This window comes from Suillus subalutaceus (genome assembly GCF_016647625.1).
Source record: "Suillus subalutaceus strain FC151 chromosome Unknown DFJ58scaffold_19, whole genome shotgun sequence".
NCBI lineage: Eukaryota > Fungi > Basidiomycota > Agaricomycetes > Boletales > Suillaceae > Suillus > Suillus subalutaceus.
Genome location: NW_024540268.1, coordinates 151724 through 175770, shown reverse-complemented (window position 1 = coordinate 175770; position 24047 = coordinate 151724). Strand labels below are relative to the sequence as shown.

At 47.8% G+C, this 24047-nt stretch overlaps 5 protein-coding genes across 5 annotated transcripts; all 5 read left to right on the top strand.

Annotated features, from left to right (window-relative positions):
* Window positions 1-784: 784 nt before the first annotated feature.
* DFJ58DRAFT_911947 (uncharacterized protein) lies at window positions 785-6331 on the top strand (the record flags this gene model as incomplete). Its single annotated transcript, XM_041395254.1, has 13 exons — window positions 785-1436; window positions 1490-1541; window positions 1590-1630; window positions 1702-2920; window positions 2967-3115; window positions 3163-4131; window positions 4183-4499; window positions 4555-4788; window positions 4841-4887; window positions 4939-5024; window positions 5075-5357; window positions 5411-5603; window positions 5675-6331. Exons 1-13 carry the CDS (start codon window positions 1061-1063, stop codon window positions 6329-6331), a joined length of 4623 nt encoding a protein of 1540 aa, XP_041247414.1. The 5' UTR covers window positions 785-1060.
* A 3637-nt stretch (window positions 6332-9968) lies between these two features.
* DFJ58DRAFT_165043 (ferric reductase NAD binding domain-containing protein) lies at window positions 9969-12759 on the top strand. The gene is made up of 11 exons (XM_041378974.1): window positions 9969-10616; window positions 10677-10796; window positions 10847-10872; window positions 10922-11007; window positions 11059-11202; window positions 11256-11297; window positions 11348-11865; window positions 11912-11960; window positions 12011-12075; window positions 12130-12438; window positions 12493-12759. Exons 1-11 carry the CDS (start codon window positions 10250-10252, stop codon window positions 12618-12620), a joined length of 1854 nt encoding a protein of 617 aa, XP_041247413.1. The 5' UTR covers window positions 9969-10249; the 3' UTR covers window positions 12621-12759.
* Window positions 12760-13933: 1174 nt separating this feature from the next.
* On the top strand, window positions 13934-14564 carry DFJ58DRAFT_771209 (uncharacterized protein). The gene has a single exon (XM_041389132.1). The coding sequence runs from the start codon at window positions 14140-14142 to the stop codon at window positions 14476-14478; it is 339 nt and encodes a 112-aa protein (XP_041247412.1). The 5' UTR covers window positions 13934-14139; the 3' UTR covers window positions 14479-14564.
* A 1722-nt stretch (window positions 14565-16286) lies between these two features.
* DFJ58DRAFT_771205 (ferric reductase NAD binding domain-containing protein) lies at window positions 16287-19070 on the top strand. Its single transcript, XM_041389131.1, has 11 exons — window positions 16287-16808; window positions 16869-16988; window positions 17039-17064; window positions 17114-17199; window positions 17252-17395; window positions 17447-17488; window positions 17539-18065; window positions 18113-18161; window positions 18212-18276; window positions 18341-18649; window positions 18706-19070. The coding sequence occupies exons 1-11, from the start codon at window positions 16436-16438 to the stop codon at window positions 18831-18833; spliced, it is 1869 nt and encodes a 622-aa protein (XP_041247411.1). The 5' UTR covers window positions 16287-16435; the 3' UTR covers window positions 18834-19070.
* Window positions 19071-19554: 484 nt separating this feature from the next.
* On the top strand, window positions 19555-22132 carry DFJ58DRAFT_771197 (ferric reductase NAD binding domain-containing protein; the record flags this gene model as incomplete). The annotated part of the gene is made up of 12 exons (XM_041389130.1): window positions 19555-19683; window positions 19736-19922; window positions 19983-20102; window positions 20154-20179; window positions 20229-20314; window positions 20367-20504; window positions 20556-20597; window positions 20647-21173; window positions 21220-21277; window positions 21319-21383; window positions 21445-21753; window positions 21808-22132. The coding sequence occupies 12 exons, from the start codon at window positions 19555-19557 to the stop codon at window positions 21933-21935; spliced, it is 1815 nt and encodes a 604-aa protein (XP_041247410.1). The 3' UTR covers window positions 21936-22132.
* Between the last annotated feature and the right edge of the window lie 1915 nt (window positions 22133-24047).

Below are 24047 nucleotides of genomic sequence, written 5' to 3'. Positions count from 1 at the left end.
TGTTTGATCATTTACGAGGATTCAAAGTGTTTGGAAAACATTTCGAGCGACATAAGATGGCGTTTGAACATGATCTGTACCCTTGAATTTGTGATACTGCCGCGTCAATGCCACATCACAGGCGTGTCACGACCGCGTCAATTTCACCTGGCCCAGCACCCAATTTGGGGAAGTATGTTTCCAAGGAACCAGTGATGAGGAGGACCTTACGACAGAGAACCATGATGTTAAAGTTGCGAACAGTCCAGAGAGAAAATAAGGTCATTTCATGGAAAGAATGCGGGTTTTTAATGGGCTATCAATAGCTGTGGGTGAAGTTATCGCTATGCACCCACGAAGAAGCCTATTGCTCAGCGCTCAGTACTCACCGTCCGCACTGCTAAGAAGCAGTGAGGGCTCTATTGTGCCTTCCGCTAAGCATATAGCGTAAAGATTGCACGGTGAACTAGATAGGAATATTAGTAGACGTTGATTGAAAACACCCAATATTGGCAATTCAGCCTTGACTAGGCCATGCTTGTATCACCTGTATCAGATTCCACATTAGCATGCCGGATGAATGGTAAGCAATAATTACATCCCCGGGCCGCAGTGCACAGTATGCGGGGTACCGTATGTCAGGTTGCCTGCGTGTATCAACGTGTGCTGAAAATAACCACTGCGATTGGAAACCCTTGTGGGTGTTGATGAACACGTTACAACTGCGTTAAGGGCCGTCACGACAGTAGAAGAGAATCGAATTGAGCAGTTCGTGGGCCACATTGGCCAAGGTTGTCGACGACTTGAACTCTCCGCTTCTCAACGACGTTTGCAAGAGTCTCAGGCTAATTCAAATAGGCTATCGCCTCACTTTTGTATTGAAGGTGCTTGGGGTCCTTACATACCAGGCCAAAATTGGTGCGGGCAGCGGCACTGCATAGCTCTGCTTGCTGCGAACGATACCAGCTACTAATCAGCCGTCTTTCCACTCTTCGTTCTTTTCCCAATTTCTGTCCTGCCGTGCTGGTTCTCGGTCCTAGGATCCTTTCACGATACCCCTGGTCACTAATTTACCATCTCAATGTCTTTGTTCAAGCGGCATCCACCGCCGTCTGACATTGACGAGAATGATACCATAGACCCACAACTCCGTCTCCGCACAGTGCGCACAGCAGCTTCTACTATTGCAGAATCCATACGCTCAGAAATTAAAGCGCGCAAGAGATGGAGAACCACCCAGAAGAGATCCTTGTTTTTTCGCAAGAATGCAAAGAAACCAAAGACTTCAGAACCAGGCCCATCAACGGCCCAATCAGTTGAGGCCCCCTCAGCCCCGCAATCGCGCATTCAAGGCGCGCGGAGAAACATATACGTCAATCAACCACTCTCTGCCATGGAGTCAGACCAGCATGGCGAACCACTCGCCCGTTATGCACGGAACAAAGTTCGCACAAGCAGTATGTTTCATATTTCCATTTCAGTCCGTCTCTAAGTGTAATATTGCTCATAGGGTACACACTCTTGACCTTTCTGCCAAAGAACTTGTTTGAACAATTTCACCGGTACGTGTTACTTGCCGATGACATAGTAACCTCATTGATTGCCCCTAGAATTGCCAATATTTACTTTTTAGCGCTCGTCATTTTTCAATGTGAGTACAGCTCATGCGGGTAACCGGAGCCACGCCTTGTGGAGCAACAATTGCTTATGAGACTTGCGCAGTTTTCTCCGTTTTCGGTGCAGCATCGCCACAGACCGCGGCTCTCCCGTTGTTGTTCATCTTGGTCGTGACAGCGGTCAAGGACGGTGTCGAGGATTATAGACGAGCCAAACTAGATGAAGAAGTGAACACATCTGCAGTAACGAGACTCGGGGAGTGGCGCAACGTAAACCAAGCCCTTGATCCCCGACCATGGTACCAACGGCTACTCCACATAAATGCTCCTGGAAAAATCACTCGTGGAGTGCAGAAACTACGGGAGAAGGAAGCAGGCGAGGGAAAGCAGATCATCTTGAACAAGAGTGGTGAAGATAGGGTCAGCATGAGCACCACAGACATGAACGATAGCATTACAGTCTTGGGCGGATCTCACCCTCCTACAGGGGTAGGTGGCCGGCAACTGGAGGATATTGAAAGCAGTATAGGCAGCGTGGAGTTGCATACCTACCCTCCGGGGCTCCCAGAAAACGAGCTTAGAGGATGGGATCAACACAGTATGTCCCTATCAAACTATATGCAGTCGTCTCCTTCACGGTCATCTCTGGGCGTGGTAGATTGGAGCAGGCGCACAAACGGGACAGCCCGCTGGGAGAGGACGTTGTGGAAGAAGCTGGAGGTCGGCGACATTGTGCTTCTACGGGAAGATGAGCAGGTTCCTGCTGATATCGTCGTATTGTCGACATCTGATGCAGAGGGACTGTGCTATCTCGAAACCAAGAACCTTGACGGCGAAACAAACCTCAAGGTACGGAAGGCAATACAGGCTACGGCATCCCTCAGCTCAGAAGAAGACATCGAAAAATCCTCGTTTGTCCTCGATTCAGAACCTCCGCACCAGAACTTGTACATATACAATGGGGTCCTGCGATATACAGACGCTGCCACGCGCGAACCTCGTAGAGAGGGTGTCACTATCAATGAGCTACTCCTTCGCGGCTGCACCGTACGGAACACCGCATGGATCATCGGACTAGTCGTCTTCACCGGCCAAGACACCAAGATATACTTGAACGGTGGACAGACCCCATCCAAGCAATCGAAGATCGCGAAGGAGACAAACTTCAATGTCATAGTGAATTTCCTATTCTTGATCATCATCTGTTCGATATCAGCGACCATCAACGGGGTTATGGATGGGCTAACAGCCACAAGCACATATGTATATGAGCAAGGCGTCCAACCCACTAGTTCCAACGTACTCAACGCACTCGTTACTTTCGTGTATGTCCTTGTAACGTCACCTGAACGCTCGCTAATATTCTTTCAGGTCGTGTCTCATCGCCTTTCAGAATATCGTCCCAGTCTCCCTGTTCATCTCTATCGAGATCGTCAAGACCATCCAAGCCTACTTCATTGCTCAAGATTTGGACATGTACTACAAGCCCTTCAACACTGCATGTGTCCCAAAGAACTGGGGTATTTCTGACGATCTCGGACAAATCGAATATATATTCTCCGACAAGACCGGAACGCTGACGCAAACGTGATGGAGTTCCAAAAATGCTCGGTGCGCGGGGTCATATATGGAGAGGGCGTTACAGAAGCGCAGCGTGGAGCTGCAACGAGGGAAGGCCGGGCTGATGCAATAGCACCAGAAGAGCTAGTGGAAAAGCTTGCAGTGCTCAAGGACACCATGGTTGCCAAGCTGACCAAGCTATTCAAGAACCGCTATATGCAGGTTGACAAACTCACGCTCGTGTCACCCAAGCTCGCAGAGGACCTCGCAGACCGCTCGACGGAACAATTCTCCCACATCGTCGCGTTTTTCCGTGCCTTGGCCGTGTGCCACTCAGTATTGGCGGATAAGCCCGAGCCGCAGGAGCGCCCTTATCGCTTGGAGTATAAGGCTGAGTCCCCTGATGAGGCGGCGTTGGTTGCTGCTGCGCGGGATGTGGGCTTTCCTTTTGTCGGCAAACACAAGGACACGATTGACATTGAAGTGCTTGGTCAACCTGAGCGGTTCACGCATATGAAGACGCTCGAGTTCACTAGCACACGTAAGCGCATGAGCGTCATCGTCCGTGCGTCAGATGGACGCATCATCTTGTACTGCAAAGGGGCGGACAGCGTCATATACGAACGGCTTGCTGCGGATGTGGACCCTGCTTTGAAGGAGAAGACGACCAAGGACATGGACTTTTTTGCTAATGGTGGTTTGCGCACACTCTGCATTGGTTATAGAGTGCTCGAGGAGGATGAATTCTTGCGGTGGCTGCGGACGTATGAAGCTGCTCAGTCGACTGTCGACGACCGCGACGAAGCCATTGAAAATGCAGCGGCTGAGGTGGAACACTCGTTGCAGATACTGGGCGCTACGGCTCTTGAGGACAAGCTGCAAGAAGGAGTACCGGAAGCTATTGAAATGCTCCATCGCGCTGGAATCAAGCTTTGGATTCTCACAGGCGACAAGCTGCAGACCGCGATCGAGATTGGTGAGTGGGGTTTTTCATGTCGCCACAACTGGATTAATTTTCGATCCCCAGGTTTCAGCTGCAACCTCCTGAAACAAGATACTGAAATCATGATCCTGTCTGCTGATAGCCCCGAAAGCACTCTTGCTCAGATAGAGGCGGGTCTCAACAAGATTGCGTCGATATTGGGCCCTCCTACCTCGAAAACAATGGAACGCGGGTTTGTCCTTGGTGCTAAGGTTTCCTTTGCGGTCGTTATTGATGGTGACACCCTACATCACGCATTGACGCCGGATATCAAGCCTTTGTTCCTGAACCTTGGTACCCAGTGCGAAACAGTCGTATGCTGTCGTGTCTCGCCTGCCCAGAAGGCACTGACTGTGAAGCTGGTGAGCATACTGCCACTTCCTGAGGTATTCTACTGATCTCGAGTTCTGTGCCAAGGTCAAGGAGGGTCGGAAGGCAATGACGTTGTCTATAGGAGATGGCGCTAATGACGTTGCAATGATTCAAGAAGCCAATGTTGGTTGTGGTCTGCTTGGACATGAAGGTTCACAAGCTGCTATGTCTGCCGATTATGCCTTCGGTCAATTCAGGTTTTTGACGAAGTTGCTGCTCGTCCATGGGAGGTGGTCGTACCAGCGTATTGCTGATATGCACAGTAATTTCTTCTACAAGGTGTGTTTTACGATTTTGTTTAATTGTGCTTGCCATTGATTCGTCGCTTTAGAATGTCATCTGGACGTTGGCCATGTTTTGGTTTATGCCGTTTTGCTAGTGAGTTTCGTTCTTTGGTTTATATGCACTAGCCAACAATACTTTTGAAAGCTTCGACGCAACCTATTTATATGACTACAGCTTTATTTTGTTTTACAACCTCATCTTTACCTCACTGCCTGTCATCGTCCTCGGATGTGAGCCTTTGATCATTAGTTATTGGGTCTCGCTCAACTGTTTGTTTTAGCATTCGATCAAGATATCAATGCAAAGGCTGCCCTTGCTTTCCCTCAGCTCTATGTTCGCGGCATCAGAGGCTTGGAGTACACGCGGACAAAGTTCTGGTTCTACATGCTCGATGGTCTTTACCAGTCTGCGGTGGTCTTCTTCATTCCCTACTTGGTCTGGCAGCTTGGACTGGCCGTGGCGTCCAATGGCAAAGGGATTGATTCTTTAGCGGACTTTGGGACAACCGTTGCGGTTGCTGCTATCTTTGCAGCGAACACATACGTCGGGATGAATACTCACTAGTGAGTGTGCTTTGTCGTACTGGTTTGATAACGCTAAAAATTGCTTATTTTAGCTGGACCTCTATCACTTGGGTCGTCGGTATCGGATCATCTCTTGTCATGCTCCTTTGGATTGTGATCTATTCGTTCCTTCCGGTCAACACCTTCTTCTCTAATACAGATGGATTTATCGACGAGGTAGAGATTCTCTTCTCCAATGTCACATTTTGGGCGACAGTTGTTTCTTCTCCGTTTTGGTGGCACTTGGTGAGTCGAAATGGTGTTCCTGTAGACTCGCCCTAACTAGCAATCGATTAGCGCCTCGGTTTCTCATCAAGTTCTTTAAGTCGACATATATGCCCTTGGATAAAGACATTATTCGCGAGATGTGGGTCGGAGGGGATCTCAAGGACCGTCTGGGAATCCGCCATCGCAAGGAATCGAAGAACAAACATGTTGATCTTGAGACTGCACCCATGTTCCGCGAACCTCACGCTCGTTCAGCGTCAGAATTAGTTCTGCAGCAAGGTTACGAACCAACGGTTACAAGATCCCGCGCAGGTTCTGATAGCAAGAATCCTGACGATAATGGCGCAGATGCTATCGAACTGGTCCCCCAGGCCGCGTTACCAAATCCCTACGCGGGGAATGCTGTCTCACCCAATACCTCTTACTACTCGGCATCCGATATCCCCCTGCCCTCACCTATACCACCCTCACTATATCAGTATCCATCAGGAGAAATAAGCAACCAAGCACCATTTGTCGCGCCGTCAAGCTCACGCCCCTCTCGTGATTGGTCTCAATCCCCTTCGCGTATGCAGACTCCTCCACACCCTCATTCCTTGGCACCTGGCCGACAATCCCTTGTTCAGCTTCAACCAGAGGGACTTCATGATCACGATGCTGGCGAGGGTCGGTATCGACCAGAAGAATCTGATCAGGAAGATCAGGCAGACGGCTCACTGGGGTGGGACACGCCGCGGGTTTTCTGAGGTCCTTTTGGCATCTGCCAGATATCGATGTATCATAGGAGAGACGTTGTGAAACTATTGTACTCACCCTTGCTTTCGTTCTGATTTGCCTACATCTTATTGCAACGTTCTCGTGGATCCTCAGGCTTTTTGGGTACCATTTCGCATTTACACGGACTCGTAGTTGGTACCGAGATGGCCATCCCTATCTATTGTCTTACACTTTTTCGATGTCAAGCTAAAACTTTTAACATTAATTTTCTAATGGACTTGCTAACCTCAGCGTCTGACCCTCGAAGACCAACTCATGATGGACTTCAGGACGCTGGAGATATTGCATTTTCGAAAAGGAACAGGGATCTCACATGTTTTCAACGGCACCTGCGTGGAATTATTCTTCTAGGCATTTGTATTGGATCGTACGTATGTTCACCTGTAATAAATCATATGCGCCAAAACGGAGTTGTGCATGAACCTGAGACGAAGAATCTAGAACCTTCAAGAGCGATGTCGGCTTTTGAATTAGTAGGTCACTGTATGTCTTTAAGGCATGTTTTCATCAAATTGAGTGAACTCGTTGCTAACGGTTCCAGGAGTGGAACAAATCCTCTTTTCGAGACAAGCGGGGGGCGGAAACTGTCAACACGGAATCGGCGTCCAGTGCAGACGATGTTGATGAGAGAAAAGCTTGGTAACTTCGATCGTTATCGTGCGGACGAGGTAAATCAGCACACCGATAAAATGCATTGATCACCGCTCGAGACACGCATCTCTGGCGTAACATACGGTGATGGTGATGATGGAAGAAGCGAAGTGAGATGCACGTGGGAGTAGCATGGTGGTACTACAACATGAGCCCTAATCAGATCACTTTCTCTGAGGTTGTTTAGCTTTCAGGAAAGACTGCTGCGTGCTGTGTTACGCAGGGAGTCGAGGCTATTGCTGCGAGGAATCATGAGGCGGTCATCGTTATGCAGGGTATTGCAGCTTCCTGGGCCTGGGGCGGTACTTGCTGCTGTATCACGGTGGTCTGGCGCAGTTCTTCGCACTCCCGCACACTCGTCTTTCATGGTGGAACCGCGGACGGTTGCATTTGGAGATGGGGCAGATATAGCAGGGCCGTCTGGCGCACTGTAGCAGGAGTCCTGGCCCGTAGTCGGTTCTCAATAGATAGAGCTGTAGCCTCCCGCTATAGAGGTTTGGCCTTGGGTTCTCCCTTGCAGTCCATGCCCGTTCCACTGCATCGACCGGAATAACAATATTAACGTCGAGCTCCAACGACCGGTCAACTCCGTGTTCGTCTGGTATCGCAATAGATCGCAATTCAGCTCTTACGATCGTCTACCTGTCGGACGTTTCGCCTTTGTCCGAATCTAGCGCCCTCGCAAACGGCCCGTGATTGGAACACACTGTTGAGGAGTTCCTAGCTCCTACATCAGTTCTCTTCTACCGAGCAGACCGGTCCCAGTATCTCACAACTTAGAGGATTGTAGTCAGAAGATGCTTGAGCGCTGTGACATTCCTTTCCTTTTGGAAAGGTTTGTCCGATGAAGGGCCACCGCCAGTTTGCGTCATTTTAGTGAACCAGAAAGCTTAGCCCATGCATGTTTAACGGTGGTCGTAACAGTCAACTCGCGAAGGTGGATTTCACCTAGTTAGATGAGATTGAGAGTGATGAACAAGAATAACTTGAACAAACGGCAAACGAGCTTGATGGAATCAACACCTACAGTGCACTGTGTATGAATCGTGTTTAAGTTCTCGGCATCGGGTTCTCGTCAAGTCATCTTCTTGAACGCCCATAAGCTATGGATGATAACTGGAAAACTTTCCGAGGAAAAGCTGAAACCGTTGCGACGAGTAGCCATCGAATAGCAGGATAACTTGACATCTGCAAATATGCCATTGAAAATGTTTGCAGGATCGACGTCTCCATCGGGGTAAAATAGCAGAATCCGACTGTCGAAGCGAGTGATTTGCAAAGCAAAAGCTTTATATGCAACAAACCGTGATGGGTGGGTGGTGACACAGAAGCAGTCTTTGCTCACAGTTAATACATTCACAGATTATTGATCTGGCGCCAGGCGGTGGACTTTCCCCCATTTGATGTATATGTCACGGTCGCACACTCTCGTTGACATGATTGGGAGAATATGCATCTTCTACGCGATTTTGACGAGAAGCTGCTAACGACCCACCCGAGCAAAAATGGATAAACATCCTATGACTTGTGATGCTCTATAGACAATGGAGCAGTGAGTAAAAGTCAAATTGACTGCAGTAAACTCGTTCGAAGTTGGACGACATTATACTTGCAAGTTGTAAAGCATAAATAAAGCGCTGTTGCTAATATCTATTACATAATTCTCACGGGGTCAAAAAATGGGAACTAGTACGAACTGACAAAACTCTAGGTGTAAACGATGTGTATGACATTCCTAATGACGAGGTCAATGTTGCCTCGTCCTATCCATCGATGCATCATCATCCTCACCATTGGTATTAACCACCTCACGTCATCTAGAATAGCCTGTGGAATCATTATCCCTTGTTCAACCCGATCCAACTTCCCAAAATCAAAAGCATTTCCCTCGAGCACTTCAGCTTCGTCAAAGCTCTCATCTTCTTCGGTCCGCTTCAACTCTTTGAGCCGTAAATTCAGTGGCAACGTCGTCAGGCGAGATACCCTCTGGACCAGCAAGAAGGTCATCTGCATCACGAGGCTCTGTCGAGAGCGGAGGTGCCCACGCAAAGAATGCTTCAAGATCCTGTACAGTCTCGACAGCAATGTCGAAATTGTCATTGATCAGTACAGTAGTACTCAGTGATGCAAGAAGGCGTCCTCCAACATGCGCCATCTTTTTGTAAGGACATCGGTTTTCAGGTTATATTGAATTCAAACTGATCTAAATTACATCTCCGCGAGTCTCGGATACCCACGTGGGCCAGGCACAACCAGTTTTGCCAGACCAGTTCCCGACTTCAGCCAACAACGCTAGAACTACGGTACAGCCATAATTACGGGCTGACCTCGGGGTACAAGGTGATAATCTTATCCTTAAGGAAGGTGTCCCGTGATGCCGGACATCGTCTGAAATTCAACAAGGTTTTATGCCCTTGAATAAACCTTCAATTCAGATCTGTAGAGGGGGCCTTACAGACTGTACCGGCGAGAATAAGTCACTTTTGCCATATTCGGAGTCCGGACTACTCACACCTGCGATATCCGCTGACATAAGCTATGTCCTTCATTTTGTGAGAGCTGTCGCATTTGCTGATCAGTGATCAATGTCATGTCACAATTCGCGACACTAGTTCGGATTAACAGCGCACTTGAATCCTGACACCAATAGGCACAGGTACAGATTGGAATCATAACACAATGGCACCGAACAGGTTACCTTGAATCCACTGGTCACTCAAGTTTTCTACTTCAGCGAAGTGGATCGATTCGCATACTTTATCACGGGGTCGGTGGTCCCAGGCAAGTATGCATTAACTCGTGTTCTACAACTGTATTACTTACTATGACGGCATGACCTCGGGCTTGAACGCCAAGTTGAACTGTGGCGAACTTCCCTTATCACAGTACCTAGATAAGAACTTTAATGGTTATCTCACCCACTCATTCTACTGAAATGCTTCGGTTCCGCAGACCGTTTTTCGGTTAGGCTGAGGGGAGATCAACCCTGACATCCTCCGATTGGCGCTCATTTGGTAATCCTATGGTTAAGAAACTTCTCCGAGGTTCAACGGCCATCATGTTCTGAACAAAACAAATCCAGTGATGTAATCCTGAGAATTGATCCCCACATGAATTCTCAATGCCTTGGGAAGATTATTCGGGTATGCAAAGTCGCACCACACTATGGTCTTCATATTTAGTCTGCTCTTCCTTCCCTGTCTGCCTGAACCCAGACCCCTTCCTTGCGACTTAGGATGTCTTCTGATTTCTCTGAAGCTGACATAATCGCGCTCGTACGCGAAAATGACACCTACCCTGAACAGGTGTGGTATACTATCGCCGCATTTCTATTCGTAGTCGGCTGCTTCCAGTGGGGGTCATTCGTTCACTCCAAATTCGCCAGGCGCAGGCACTACGAGTGCGACGAAGAAACGGTTACCGCCAATGACATCCAATACAAATTTTCTGTCCGTCGTATCCCACTCGCGATCATAAATTTCTATCGCGTTGTTGCCTTCCGGTGGACCCTCGAAATAGGACAATCCTATACCCTTAACATGGCAGAGGTTTTCGTGACTGTGGCATACATCGCCCTTTTGCTGATCTATGCCTTCATTAACAGTAAGCTCACAGGATTGTGTACGGTCCTACTCACACCGCACTGATCACTAAATCACGCAGCAACCTCAGTCGAGGGTCAAAAACTTGATATAATCTACTGGAGCAACCGCATAGCAATGCTGGCGTCCAGTCAGTTTCCCATTATCACGGCTCTTGGCACAAAGAACAATCTCGTGTCTTGTAAGTGGAAAAGTTACGAATCCGACGTGTCGCTGAGTTTTTCGCATCAGTGGTCACAGGCATCAGCTACGATAGGGTATGGCCCTTAATTGCTCTCCACGGAACACTTACTCATGGATATGAAGCTCAATTATATTCATCGAATGATGGCTAGGACATGCTTCATGCTACTTTGGGTACATGCGGCGGGCGAAATAGTATCCACTCCCTCGTACGTACCTCCAGTTCATGCTTGCGCTTTTCTGATCGAGTTTACCGAAAGCTTCCGGGAGACTCTGAACGAAGACTGGCTCCGTCTCGGTATCACCGCCATGGTTGCCTTCTCTATTCTGATCATAGTATCACTGCGTCCCGTTCGCAATGATGTCTATGAGGTCTTCTTCTATGTCCACTTCCTTGGCGTCCTGTGAGCATAGGACTTCTACTCGCTCGTAACTTTTGTTGACAGACAGAACGCAGGATATTCCTGGTGGGAGGATATTACCACACCAAAGGTGCTTAGTAAGTGCAAATTAATACAGACAGCTTCATTTCTGACTGGCGGTGATTAGCGGGTCGTACTGGATATGGCCATCGTTTGTGTTCTGGGCTTTCGATCGCTTCATCCGGGTCGTTCGAGTTGTTGTATTCAATCACTCTTACTTTGGCTTCAAGTCAGGAACTGGGACAATGGACGCAGCGACAGAGTTGCTTTCCGAAAATATCGTTCGCTTGCGCCTACGTCGACCCCGACATTTCCACTGGTCCCCAGGACAAACGGCATATCTAATCATGCCCTCAGTTTCGACACTGCCATTCGAAGCGCACCCATTTACTATTGCGAGTTTCGATTCTAGTCTTCTGTCGACCGCAAAACCAGAGGGAAGCGGTGAAAATTACGAAACCCAGGTTCTGGGATCAAGCGCTCCGTTCTGGAAGGAGCTAGTGTTTTTGGTCAACGTGCATGGAGGGTTCACGAAAAAGCTCAAGGAGGTAGCTGTCACGAAGGGCAAAGTTAAAGTTTTTGTAGATGGTCCTTATGGACCGTCTTCTGACCTCGGTTCTTACGACACGTCTGTATTTGTGGCAGGTGAGTTGTGCTTCGTCTCATAATCACACAGTACTTATCGAACCAGGAGGATCTGGTATATCGTACACCCTCCCGGTTTTTCTGAGCGTTATCGAGCACGTATATTATTTTGATTGTTATAATCGACGTCTGATTGTTCTCATAGGTCCGTGCGCAAGAGGAAAAGCTCCTGCAAACGGGTGGTGTTCATTTGGTGCATACGCGGGGCTGGTGCGTAGATTCATGATTCATCCATAGCAACAATACTAACGTGATATTTTATAGGGTATGTTCGATGGATTGAAGAAGCACTCATCAAGGCTGTTCAGCTTGCTCCACCTTCTTTGACAGTATCCATTCGTATCTTTAACACTGGTTCTCCATTAACGTCACAGTACATGGAAGAAGATTCCAGCCTTTCAAGTCCGACAGAGAAGAACAGCATTTCCGAACAAATTCTGACAAGGAAGGGTTCTATAACGTCGTCAATGCTATTTTCGTTACGCGAGGTCAGGATGGAAAGTGGACGAGCGAACCTGAATGCACTGCTCATAGAAGAGGTCAGCATGGCCTCGGGGAGTATGTCGGTGAGCGGTAAGCACTGATTCCGCCGACTTCCAAGAATGCAACTTACGGGTATCACATTAGTTTGCGGATCGCAGGGTATAGCACGTGCGGTCCGTCATGCACTTCGCTTCCCTGTCTCCGGACCTACCAGTATTCTCAGTGGAGGACCGAGCGTGACCCTTCATGTCGAATCATTCGGATACGCCTGATAGTCACCTCTCCTTAAAGTTCTTGTTCCCTGTTATGCATGACCTATTTTGTTTTCTTACTCGCCAGAGTTTCTTGTAGTTTGTTATTGTAGCTGTTTAACAAGGGCTTTATCATCTATTAATATTGGGCTCAATCCTGGTTAACACATGTCATATACATATATGGGAGCGGTTCGCGAACATTGAAACAACCAGTAGAACCAGACTACACTTCTGACTTGGCATCACACCCTTGATCCGGTCAGCATTGAATTTCTAGGCGTGGTCACCGACACAGATGGGGAGCCTCGCCTGGAATTTTCCACAGATCTTAGAAGAATCACCATTATATTTGAGTACCTCAAACATGGCGGAAAGAAGCTGGGAAGCAGCACCAAACCGAACGCTGGGTGCTAGAAGTCGTTCTTTTCTCCATGAGTAGAGGCGCAAAGCCTTGCGTCCACTTGGGGAATATAATGCCTGGATAATCCAGAACAGTATTAGAGTGAGAGAAGCAGAAAATTGATAATCTGGCATAGGAGAGCAGATATACGGTTAAGGAGACGTTGACCCACGCCAGCCCAGCGGCGTGGAAAGCACCGACCAACCGGCAAAAACGTAGCGGCATGGGGCGATAAGACAAATATCCGCAATACCGATTCCCTGCAGGAGATCCCCTTTTCGGAGCCCTGGAGCAACTCTACGACTTCTGAGTGTCGCCCTGAAACAGATCACAACGTTGATCTGAGTACATCGGGGACAAGAGACGCGGGTAGAGTTCATCCAAGTGATATCACCCGGATAGGCAATGACTGTTGTTCTCTTTTTAGAAAGTGAATAGAATAAATTGTCCGCTAGATTTCAGCCTGCCGAAAGCGCATATATTGGTTTGAAAAACTCCTTGCTCCCTGGAAAATATGATGGCGAATGTTCTCCAAAGCATGCTACCCTACAATGGTTAGTGAAAAAAATGCACAGATAGAAAGGGGTTGTAGCTGCGGGACTTCCGCAGCAGAAGTGACTGCGCTGCGTCATAGTATCAGACACATGCTCTTTTGAGTTAGTTCGCTTGACTCGGAGAATACAGGCAGAACCTCGGCTTGATGCTACTTACCACATATATAGCCGAAGATATAACCAATTCTTCGCTCCACGCATGGCTATACTCTATCTGTTCCAAGCAGCTGCCCAATTGATGATCAACAAATGCATACCTTGTTATTGGCGCCAGTGCGGAAGATATGGGAAAGGAAGGACACAGGAACTGGGTGTAATCTAATGCGATTCGGGTGATTGGCGCACGTTGCATTATGGGATGTAATAATTTGAGCCTCCAGCGATCAGCGGGCCATATCACTCCACCGTACCGATTAACGTTTTAACACTGGGCTTCTTCTCGAGCTAGGATATCAACGCTCACAAAGATTAACTCCCAGTTAGTACATACTGCCACCCGCACAGAGCCGTGGTCACCGGAAAGGCGCGGACCCGATAACCGTTGACATCGGACAGGCGCCACATACGTTGGAAGAGTTGGGTTATGAGCAGGAAGCCAGCACTACGCACCACACACAATATCCACAACGCAACGATTTCCAAAACGTACGGTCATCGCCAACGCCAAACTCTACAGACCGTCTATCGCTCTGTTTACCAGGTCAACACAACGATGCCAGGGGTGCCTGATACAGCAAGAGATGCAAATCTCACTTTGGGAGGCCACCCGGCGTTGGCGCAGACAACCCGAGGGCACACGAATGTAGTAGATGCGGTAGCTTTCTTCGACAACGGGCGACAGGTCCTCAATGGTTCCTGTGACTGTACCCTGTGGATGTGGGATGTAGAGCAAGGGGGTGGAGCTCGTCCAAGAACACCATAGGCAAGGACTGGCAGACTGCTGTTCTCTTCTTCGAAAGCGATTGCAATGGATCGACGGGTTCAAAAAATGCGTAAACTACATCACCATGTTACAGACCAAAGGTCTCTGAGATCGTAAAATGGAATAGCGAAAGAGAGCGAAAGTCCTCACTTCAAATAGTCGGCCTTTTTGATATCCTGGTGAAGCATGAGTGTGGAATGAAAAATGTTGAGCAGAGTCGATATGGCTGTATGTTCTTTCGACTTGGGGGTTGGAACTTCTCGATGACAGGATCATCCGATACCACCATACGAGAAGTACCAACCATGATGCATGAAGCACAGCCTATGCGTGATGCGATAAAAGATGCCTATGTCTGACACCACCCGCGCGGAAGGTGATAGCTCTGTAAGAATCTCGTACTTTGACGAGGGCAACATTGACCGGTTATGTTCTCAGTCCTCTCAACATGAAGTATCGCGTAGCTCGGATAATGGGTTCGCGAAGAAGACTTGATTGAAAACCTTATGTCAGCACAACCATCGAAAGAATTGGACGACATTCTACGACCTCATATTGCTTCGCTTTAGAAGCTCCTTGACAGTCATGACTTGAGCCAGTGTGGTGCGGAGGCATATCTTACTACATCTTGCGGTAGAAGGAGAACCTATGTAGATGGTGGGAGCATATCATTTTGCGGCGATATCTCCGAATCTCACGAGTATGCAAAAATCGCACGTTGGTTCCCTGAGAACATTCCGGGTGCCTCCGGTCAAGTCGAAAAATGGCTCGGTGGCATGCCTTTGGTGCACGCTTTCACTCTCGCGGTTGCTCATCGAAAAGCCAGTGATTTCAGAAAACACGTCGAAACTTGGAACGGGGAATGTAACAATAGCGAGCTGTTGAATATGTCTTGGGCTATCCTGCTGACGGCTTTGTGGCTGACGTAGACCTCGAGTGTCTGACCACACTAGAAGCAAGGACGTTCAAAGATTCTGAAGAAGCAGGACCTGCAGACAACCATTAGTTGGGTTTGGATGCCGGTCAACATCAAAGGCGGTGGAACGTGTATCTCAACATTCCTAATGAGTGGGTTCTAGGAAGAAATTACAGCGAGAGTGAACTTGAAGTAAGGAAAGTATTACCTGCTCTGTTCAATAGGTTTCTAACTGGTGTGATTGAGGCCATGAAGAAATTGCCACTCGCATGAAACATCACCCTTCACGAATAAAATCAACGACGGAATGGTCATGAACCCAAGCAACGTGATGTGGGAGTCAAACGTAGAACATAGGAATGCTTAAGTTGCACTAGCACGTCACGACCGCAGCAGGACCGCGTCAAAATAGCTTTTCATTGTGCGCTTGGCTAGGCTTGGCTGAAGCGCAGACCTCACGTGATGTGACAGCTGGGATGCCGGACAAGCTGAAAGGTAGTCTGAAATATGAGTGATAGTTGCACTAAAGAAGATGTATAAACTGCAGTCTAGAGTAAAGTATATGTCTGGTGCCACCAAACACGCCAGTACTGAAGCAATCTATTTTTGAGTGTTGTGGGAAATTTTCCACGCGATAATTAGGGGTCCTGACAGGATATCATAGTAGATACCTATGGGATATACCTGGACTGCACTACCATAGTAAGTCCTTTAATGTATTATTCTTACAGTATAGCTTGGTTGTAGCAGATAATATATAGAAGGGAATATGAGCGAGTCTTTCGATGACGTTCACTCTTCGTCGTCCAATCATAACATGGTTATATAATATCCAGACAGGACCTCTGGTACTCCACGTTCACTTCACTTGCATCCGATGCTAACTTTGAAGCGCAATAGTACTACTGCGGCCGTCGGCACACTCCAGGGCGCTGGTCGCTCTTCCGGGATGCCAAGTCGCATCGCTATGGTCTTCGTATTAATTACTCTGCTCTTCTTTCCCCTTCCCCCTCCCACTTCCCCTTTAGCTTGCAACTTAGGATGCCTTCTGAATCTGATTTCTCTGAAGCTGACATAGCCGCGCTCTTGCAGCAATTTGTCACCTACCCTGAACAAGTGTGGTATGCTATCGCTGCGTTTCTCTTCATAGTCGGCTGCTTCCAGTGGGGGTCATTCGTTCACTCCAAATTCGCCAGACGCAGGCACTACGAGTCTGACGAAGAAACGGCTACCGCCAATGACATTCAATACAAATTCTCTCTCCGTCGTATCCCACTCGCGATCATAAATTTCTATCGCGTTGTTACCTTCCGGTGGACTCTAGAAATAGGACAATCCTATACCCTCAACATGGCAGAGGTTTTTGTGACTGTGGCATACATCGCCCTTTTGCTGATCTATGCCTTCATTAATAGTAAGCTCACAGGATTGTGTACGGTCCTACTCACACCGCATTAACCACTAAATCACGTAGCAACCACAGTCGAGGGTCAGAAACTCGATGTCATCTTCTGGAGCAACCGCATAGCAATGCTGGCGTCCAGTCAGTTTCCAATTGTCACGGCTCTTGGCACAAAGAACAATCTCGTGTCTTGTAGGTGGAAAAGCTACGAATCCGACGTGTCGCTGAGTTTCTCGCATCAGTTGTCACAGGCATCAGCTACGATAGGGTATGGGGTTTAATTACTCTCCACGGGGGACTTACTCATGGATATGAAGCTCAATTATATTCATCGAATGATGGCTAGGACATGCTTCATGCTACTTTGTGTACATACAGTGGGCGAAATAATATCATCTTCCTAGTACGTATCTTCTATCTCGTACTTGCAATTTTCTAATGGAGTTAATCGAAAGCTACCCTTTCAAGTTGATCAAGGCATCAAAGGGCACCGGTATTATTGCCCTGGCTGCTTTCTTTCTTCTGATCATAGTATCACTGCGTCCTGTTCGCACTAGAGCCTATGAGATCTTCTTCTACGTTCACTTCCTTAGTGTCTTGTGAGTGTAGGATTTATACGTGCTTGTATTTTTTTGACTTACAGAACCCAGTATATTTCTGGTGGCAGCATATTTCCACACCAAAAGTGCTTAGTAAGTGCGAATTAATACAGATAGCCTCATTTCTGACTGGCGACGATTAGTGGGTCATACTGGATATGGCCCTCGTTTGTGTTCTGGGCTCTCGATCGTGTCATCCGGGTGGTCCGACTTGTTGTATTCAATCACTCTTATTTTGGCTTCAAGTCAGGAACTGGGACAATGGACGCAGCGACAGAATTGCTTTCCGAAGATCTTGTTCGATTGCGCTTACATCGACCCCCGCATTTCCACTGGTTCCCAGGACAAACAGCATATCTAATCATGCCCTCAGTTTCGACACTGCCATTCGAAGCGCACCCTTTTACTATTGCGAGTTTCGATTCTAGTCTTCTGTCGACCGCAAAACCAGAGGGTCAATCGGGAAGCGGTGAAAATCACGGAACCCAGGTTCTGGGATCAAGTGCTCCGTTCTGGAAGGAGCTAGTGTTTTTGGTCAACGTGCACGGAGGGTTCACAAAAAAGCTGAAGGAAGTAGCTGCCAAGAAAGAAACTGTCAAGGTTTTTGTAGATGGTCCTTACGGCCCATCTCCTGACCTCGGTTCTTACGACACCTGTGTATTGGTGGCAGGTCAGTTGTGCATTGTCTTGTAATCACTCAGTACTGATCGAATTCAGGCGGGTCTGGTGTCTCATATACCCTCCCGGTCTTCCTCAACATTATCGAGTATGTACCTTCATTTGATTTTCATCATTGATTTTAGATTCTTGTTATAGACGCGTGCGCAAGGGGAAAAGCTCCTGCAAACGGGTGGTGTTCATTTGGTCCATACGCGGGGCTGGTGAGTAGATTTATGACTCATGCACAGCTTTTTCTACGAACAATACTAATGTCATATTTTATAGAGTGTGTTGAATGGATTGAAGAAACACTCATCAAGGCTGTTCAGCTTGCTCCGCTTTCTTTGACAGTATCCATCCGTATCTTTAACAGTGGCTCTCCATCAACATCACAGTCGATGGAAGTGAATTCCAGCATTTCAAATATAACAGAGAAGAACGGCATTCCCGAACCAGTTGTGACAAGGAGGGGTTCTTTAACGTCGTCAATGCTATTTTCGTTACGCGGGGTCAAGATGGAAAGTGGACGAGCGGATCTGGATGCACTACTCAAAGGAGAGGTCAGCATGACCTCGGGGCGTATGTCGGTGAGCGGTAAGCACCAATTCCGCCGGCCTCCAAGAATGTGCAACTTACGGGTACTACATTAGTTTGCGGATCGCAGGGTATAGCACGCACGGTCCGACATGCACTTCGCTTCCCTGTCTCTGGACCTTCCAGTATTCTCAATGGAGGGCCGAGTGTAACCCTATATGTCGAATCATTCGGATACGCCTGATAGTCCCCTCCTAATCCACTTTGTTAACTTTTATGGACGATCTATTCTATTTTCCTTGTCATCAGAGTTGAGTCTTGCAGTTTGTTACTGTAGCTGTTTAACAAGGACTTTTGGTACTGTATCGTTTATTAATATTTGATCATCAACTGCGAAAAAAAGTTGAATGGCTCGCGCCTGATATAGAATACTCAACACACTGCTGGGAAGCGCGTCGACGACATACTCGCTGAAGAAGGCTATGGCACTCTAAAGGACCTTTACTAGTCAACTTAGACAACCTTCATTGAATTTTACCTTATATCACGCGATACTTAATATATGATATATCTGACAGAGTCTCGGTATGTTCGACGGATATCACGAGTATGTGTCGCGAGTCGCAACGTTGGTGGCATCAGAAATTTCAACTTGTCATGTGATGTCTGGGTTCGGTGATTTCGGTGATATCCGAGTCGAAGCCGCCAGTGGCGCACTGACTGGGAAGGAGCCTGGGCAGGACCGCGTCTAGCTTTTCATTATGTTCTTACGTTGCGCTGCGCACTGGTACCTAGTTTTCGCTAAGGCTTGGCAGACAAGTGATAACAGGGCGCTACACGCTCGGGGACTGGTCGCTCTTCGGGGATGCCAAGTCGTACCACTATCATGATGGTCCTCATATTAAGTAGTCTGCTCTTGCCTCCCCTTCTGCCTGAACCCTGACCCCTTCAGCTTGCGACTTAAGATGTCTTCTGGGTTCTCTGAAGCTGACTTAAGCGCGCTCTTGCAGCAATTTGTCACCTACCCTGAACAGGTGTGGTATGCTATCGCTGCGTTCCTCTTCATAGTCGGCTGCTTCCAGTGGGGGTCATTCGTTCACTCCAAATTCGCCAGGCGCAGGCACTACGAATCCGACGAAGAAACAGCCTATCACCAATGGTTTTCATCAGAAATTTTCTCTTCGTCGGATTCCGCTTGCGGTCATAAATTTCTATCGCGTTGTTGCCTTCCGGTGGACCCTAGAAATAGGGCAATCTTATACCCTCAACATGGCAGAGGTTTTTGTGACTGTAGCATACATCACCCTTTTGTTGACCTATGCCTTCATTAACAGTAAGCTCACATGATTGTGTACGGTCCTACTCACACCGCACTAAGCACTAAATCACGTAGCAACCACAGTCGAGGGTCAGAAACTCGATGTCATCTTCTGGAGCAACCGCATAGCAATGCTGGCGTCCAGTCAGTTTCCAATTGTCACGGCTCTTGGCACAAAGAACAATCTCGTGTCATGTAGGTGGAAAAGCTACGAATCCGACGTGTCGCTGAGTTTTTCAGCATCAGTGGTCACAGGCATCAGCTACGATAAGGTATGGCGCTTCATTACTCTCCACGGGGGACTTACTCATGGATGTTAAGCTCAATTATATTCATCGGATGATGGCTAGGACATGCTTCATGCTACTTTGTGTACATGCGGTGGGTGAAGTGGTATCATCTCCCTAGTACGTATCATCTATTTCGTACTTGCAATTTTCTAATGGAGTTGATCGAAAGCTTCCATTTGAGCGAGGCATCGCTTCACGCCGGTATTATTGCCATGGCTGCTTTCTTTATTCTGATCATACTATCACTGCGTCCTGTTCGCACTGGAGCCTACGAGCTCTTCTTCTACATTCACTTCCTTGGCGTCCTGTGAGTATAGGATTTCTACGTGCTTATATTTTTTTGACCGACAGAACCCAGTATATTTCTGGTGGGAGGATATTTCCACACCAAAGGTGCTTAGTAAGTGCAAATTAACACAGATATCCTTATTCTGACTGGCGACGATTAGCGGGTCGTACTGGATATGGCCATCGTTTGTGTTCTGGGCTTTGGATCGTTTCATCCGGGTGGTCCGACTTGTTGCATTCAATCACTCTTATTTTGGCTTCAAGTCAGGAGCTGGAACAATGGATGCAGCGACAGAATTGCTTTCCGAAGATGTCGTTCGATTGCGCCTACGTCGACCCCCGCATTTCCACTGGTCCCCAGGACAAACGGCATATCTAACCATGCCCTCAGTTTCGACATTGCCATTCGAAGCGCACCCTTTTACTATTGCGAGTTTTGATTCTAGTTCTCTGTCAACTGAAGAACCAGAGGATCAATCGGGAAGGGGTGAAAATTACGGAACCCAGGTTCTGGGCTCAAGCGCTCCGTTCTGGAAGGAGCTAGTATTTTTGGTCAACGTGCACGGAGGGTTCACGAAAAAGTTAAAGGAGGTAGCTGCTACGAAGGGCAAAGCTAAGGTTTTTGTGGATGGTCCTTATGGCCCGTCTCCTGACCTCAGTTCTTACGACACGTGTGTATTTGTGGCGGGTGAGCTGTGCTTCGTCTCGTAATCACACAGTACTCATCGAACCAGGAGGGTCTGGTATATCGTATACCCTCCCGGTCTTCCTGAGTGTTATTGAGCACGTAGAGTGATTTGATTGTTATCATTGATGTCTCACTGTTCTCACAGGTCCGTGCGCAAGGGCAAAAGCTCCTGCAAACGGGTGGTGTTCATTTGGTGCATACGCAAGGCTGGTGCGTAGATTCACGACTCATCCACACCTTGTACGAGCAATCCTAATGTCATATTTTATAGAGTATGTTCAATGGATTGAAGAAGCACTCATCAAGGCTGTTCAGCTTGCTCCGCCTTCTTTGACGGCATCCATCCGTATCTTTAATACTGGCTCTCCATCGACGTCGCAGTCCATAGAAGAGGACTCCAGCCTTTCAAATCCAACAGAGAAGAACCGCACTCACGAACAAGTTGTGACAAGGAAGGATTCTTTAACATCGTCAATGCTAGTGTCGTTACGCGGGGTCAGGATGGAAAGTGGACGGGCAGACCTGGATGCACTGCTCAAGGAAGAGGTCAGCATGACCTCGGGACGTATGTCGGTGAGCGGTAAGCACCGATTCCGCTGACTTCCGAGAATGCAACTCACGGGTATTACACTAGTTTGCGGATCGCAGGGTATAGCACGTGCAATCCGTCATACACTTCGCTTCCCTGTCTCCGGTCCTTCCAGTATTCTCAGTGGAGGACCGAGCGTAACCCTATATGTCGAATCATTCGGATACGCCTGATAGTCCCCTTCTAATCCATTTTGTTGACTTTTATGGACGACCTATTCTGTTTTCTTTGTCACCGGAGCTGAGTCTTGCAGTTTGTTACTGTAGCTGTTTGACAAGGACTCTCATTACTGTATCGTCTGCTAACATTTGATCAGGAAGCTGCGAAAATAAGTTGAATAGGCTCGCGCCTGATATAAAATAATCAACACTTCAATGGTAAGCGCCAAGGTCCGACTCCAAGCAATGATGATGGATTGGCAGTGTGCGAGATAATCTCCGTTCGGTAACGAGCACACCAAGCTCTGACAGATAAACATCACCCAAAAACTCTCTAGTGTGAAATAGGAATAATGCATGTTGCCGAACATTCGGATTTGACAGTGCATTACATGTTTTTCCTGAGAGATCTTGAAAGAATCACCATCATATTCGAGCGCATCGGACATGGCGTTCCGACAGAAGTTGAGAAGCAGCACCAGATCGAATGCGTGACTGGCAGTTGTTCTTTTCTGTATTCGTGGGGGCGCTAAGCCTCGCGTCCACATCTTGGGCATATAATGCCTGGATAATTCAAAACAGTAATCAGAGTGAGAATACTATGGGCAAATGGCATAGAAGAGTAGAAGCACGGAGGTGATTCTAAGGAGACGTTGATCTACGCCAGCGTGATGAGTCAGTGCTTCTCAGTGATCGCGCCATTCCGCCACCACTAGAAAAAAAGTATCAACCAACCAGCAAAAATGTAGTGGTATGGGCAGTGCGGATATGGGGCACGGTGCATGGGAAAGGAAGGAGACAGGAACTGGGTGTGATCTAACGCGGTTCGGGTGATTGGTGGCCTGTTTCTCGACTAATGTCTGTACTGGGTTTTAGATATGCGCACCTCGCCATATTTCTGCCAGTCAAACCAACAAAGCACTGATAGTCTGAGGCGAGTTATCAGAGATGATCGCAGAACACCGGAATGGTCGAGACGAATAAAAAGGCATGATTTATGGTACGAACTGCCACAGAAAAGTCAATACACATATTTATGTGCTTGTCACTCACCTGATCATTGATCACCGTGGAAAGTCAACTAGAAATAGATATGCGGAATTTGACACCCCTAGCTCAAATGTTCCCCCTAGGCCAGCGCGATTGGGTTGGAACTTCTCGATGACGGAATCATCTGATACCACCATACGGGAAGTACCAACCATCAAGCACAGCGTATGCGTGGTGCGACAAAATATACCTCTTGATTGGACCTGATGTCTTCTGCAGACTCATGCCTTGTAGTCTGGAGTTGATATCACATCGATAGACGATGGATCGGCTGATTAGTGCTGCGTCGGGTACACATTTCAATCGACTGAAATTACTGAGCAGGGGTTTATACAAGACACGTACCTTGGCTGCAAAAAGAACTAAAAATCCTGCCATCCACACCGCTACGCCACACACAAAAAGCAGCTATCACACGCGCGGGACAAACAGTGATGCGGCGTTGATGTTATTGCAGCAATCATTCTGCCTGCTGAAGTAAGTCTTGCGATGGCAGCGGTACGAAGGACCCGGTGAAGGCGAGACGGAGCGATGATCGACAGATGCGATGTTGTACCTTGAAGATGTGGTAATTGCATCGGAATGTCCCTCTTTCGCATAGGATTCGGCGCCAAACAAAGCACACAGCCACTGATTAGCACTGCCACAGCTGAGCCATGCACTCTTTAGTACCAACTCTCTTACTACACGAGCCTTTCCTGAATGTCCGTATTGAACTCGGACAACTTCCAAGATGATCAAAGAGAGTCACGATATATCTCCCTTTCTTGAAACTGGATATTGAGCGATCAGAAAAAATCAGACCACACCTCCTGGCATACTTACGCCACATCACGAAGAACTCCTTCATGATCATCTACTTTTTGCAGCATGACTCGGAGTGATGATGATCGACTATCCATGTTTTTGTACGATGGGGAGGGTGAACCAGATTGATTTAGCCTTGCTGAACTGCAGTCAATTGTTAATCGTTATTTCTTGACAAGTTGCAAGCTGAAGCTGGCTGAGGGAGGTTATCACAAGGTCTGTCTGCCGTAGATAACACGAGTTCAAGTTGTTTGATATTTTCAATAGGTG

Bases quoted from the DNA above. Each gene is read 5' to 3' on its own strand.
- DFJ58DRAFT_165043 (XM_041378974.1), top strand. From the start codon at position 10,250: ATGTCTTCTGATTTCTCTGAAGCTGACATAATCGCGCTCGTACGCGAA. The intron at 10,617-10,676 runs GTAAGCTCACAG...TAAATCACGCAG, and splicing joins GATCTATGCCTTCATTAACA to CAACCTCAGTCGAGGGTCAA. The intron at 12,439-12,492 runs GTAAGCACTGAT...GTATCACATTAG, and splicing joins GGGGAGTATGTCGGTGAGCG to TTTGCGGATCGCAGGGTATA.
- DFJ58DRAFT_771209 (XM_041389132.1), top strand. From the start codon at position 14,140: ATGAGCAGGAAGCCAGCACTACGCACCACACACAATATCCACAACGCA.
- DFJ58DRAFT_771205 (XM_041389131.1), top strand. From the start codon at position 16,436: ATGCCTTCTGAATCTGATTTCTCTGAAGCTGACATAGCCGCGCTCTTG. The intron at 16,989-17,038 runs GTAGGTGGAAAA...TTCTCGCATCAG, and splicing joins AAAGAACAATCTCGTGTCTT to TTGTCACAGGCATCAGCTAC. The intron at 17,200-17,251 runs GTACGTATCTTC...GTTAATCGAAAG, and splicing joins GAAATAATATCATCTTCCTA to CTACCCTTTCAAGTTGATCA.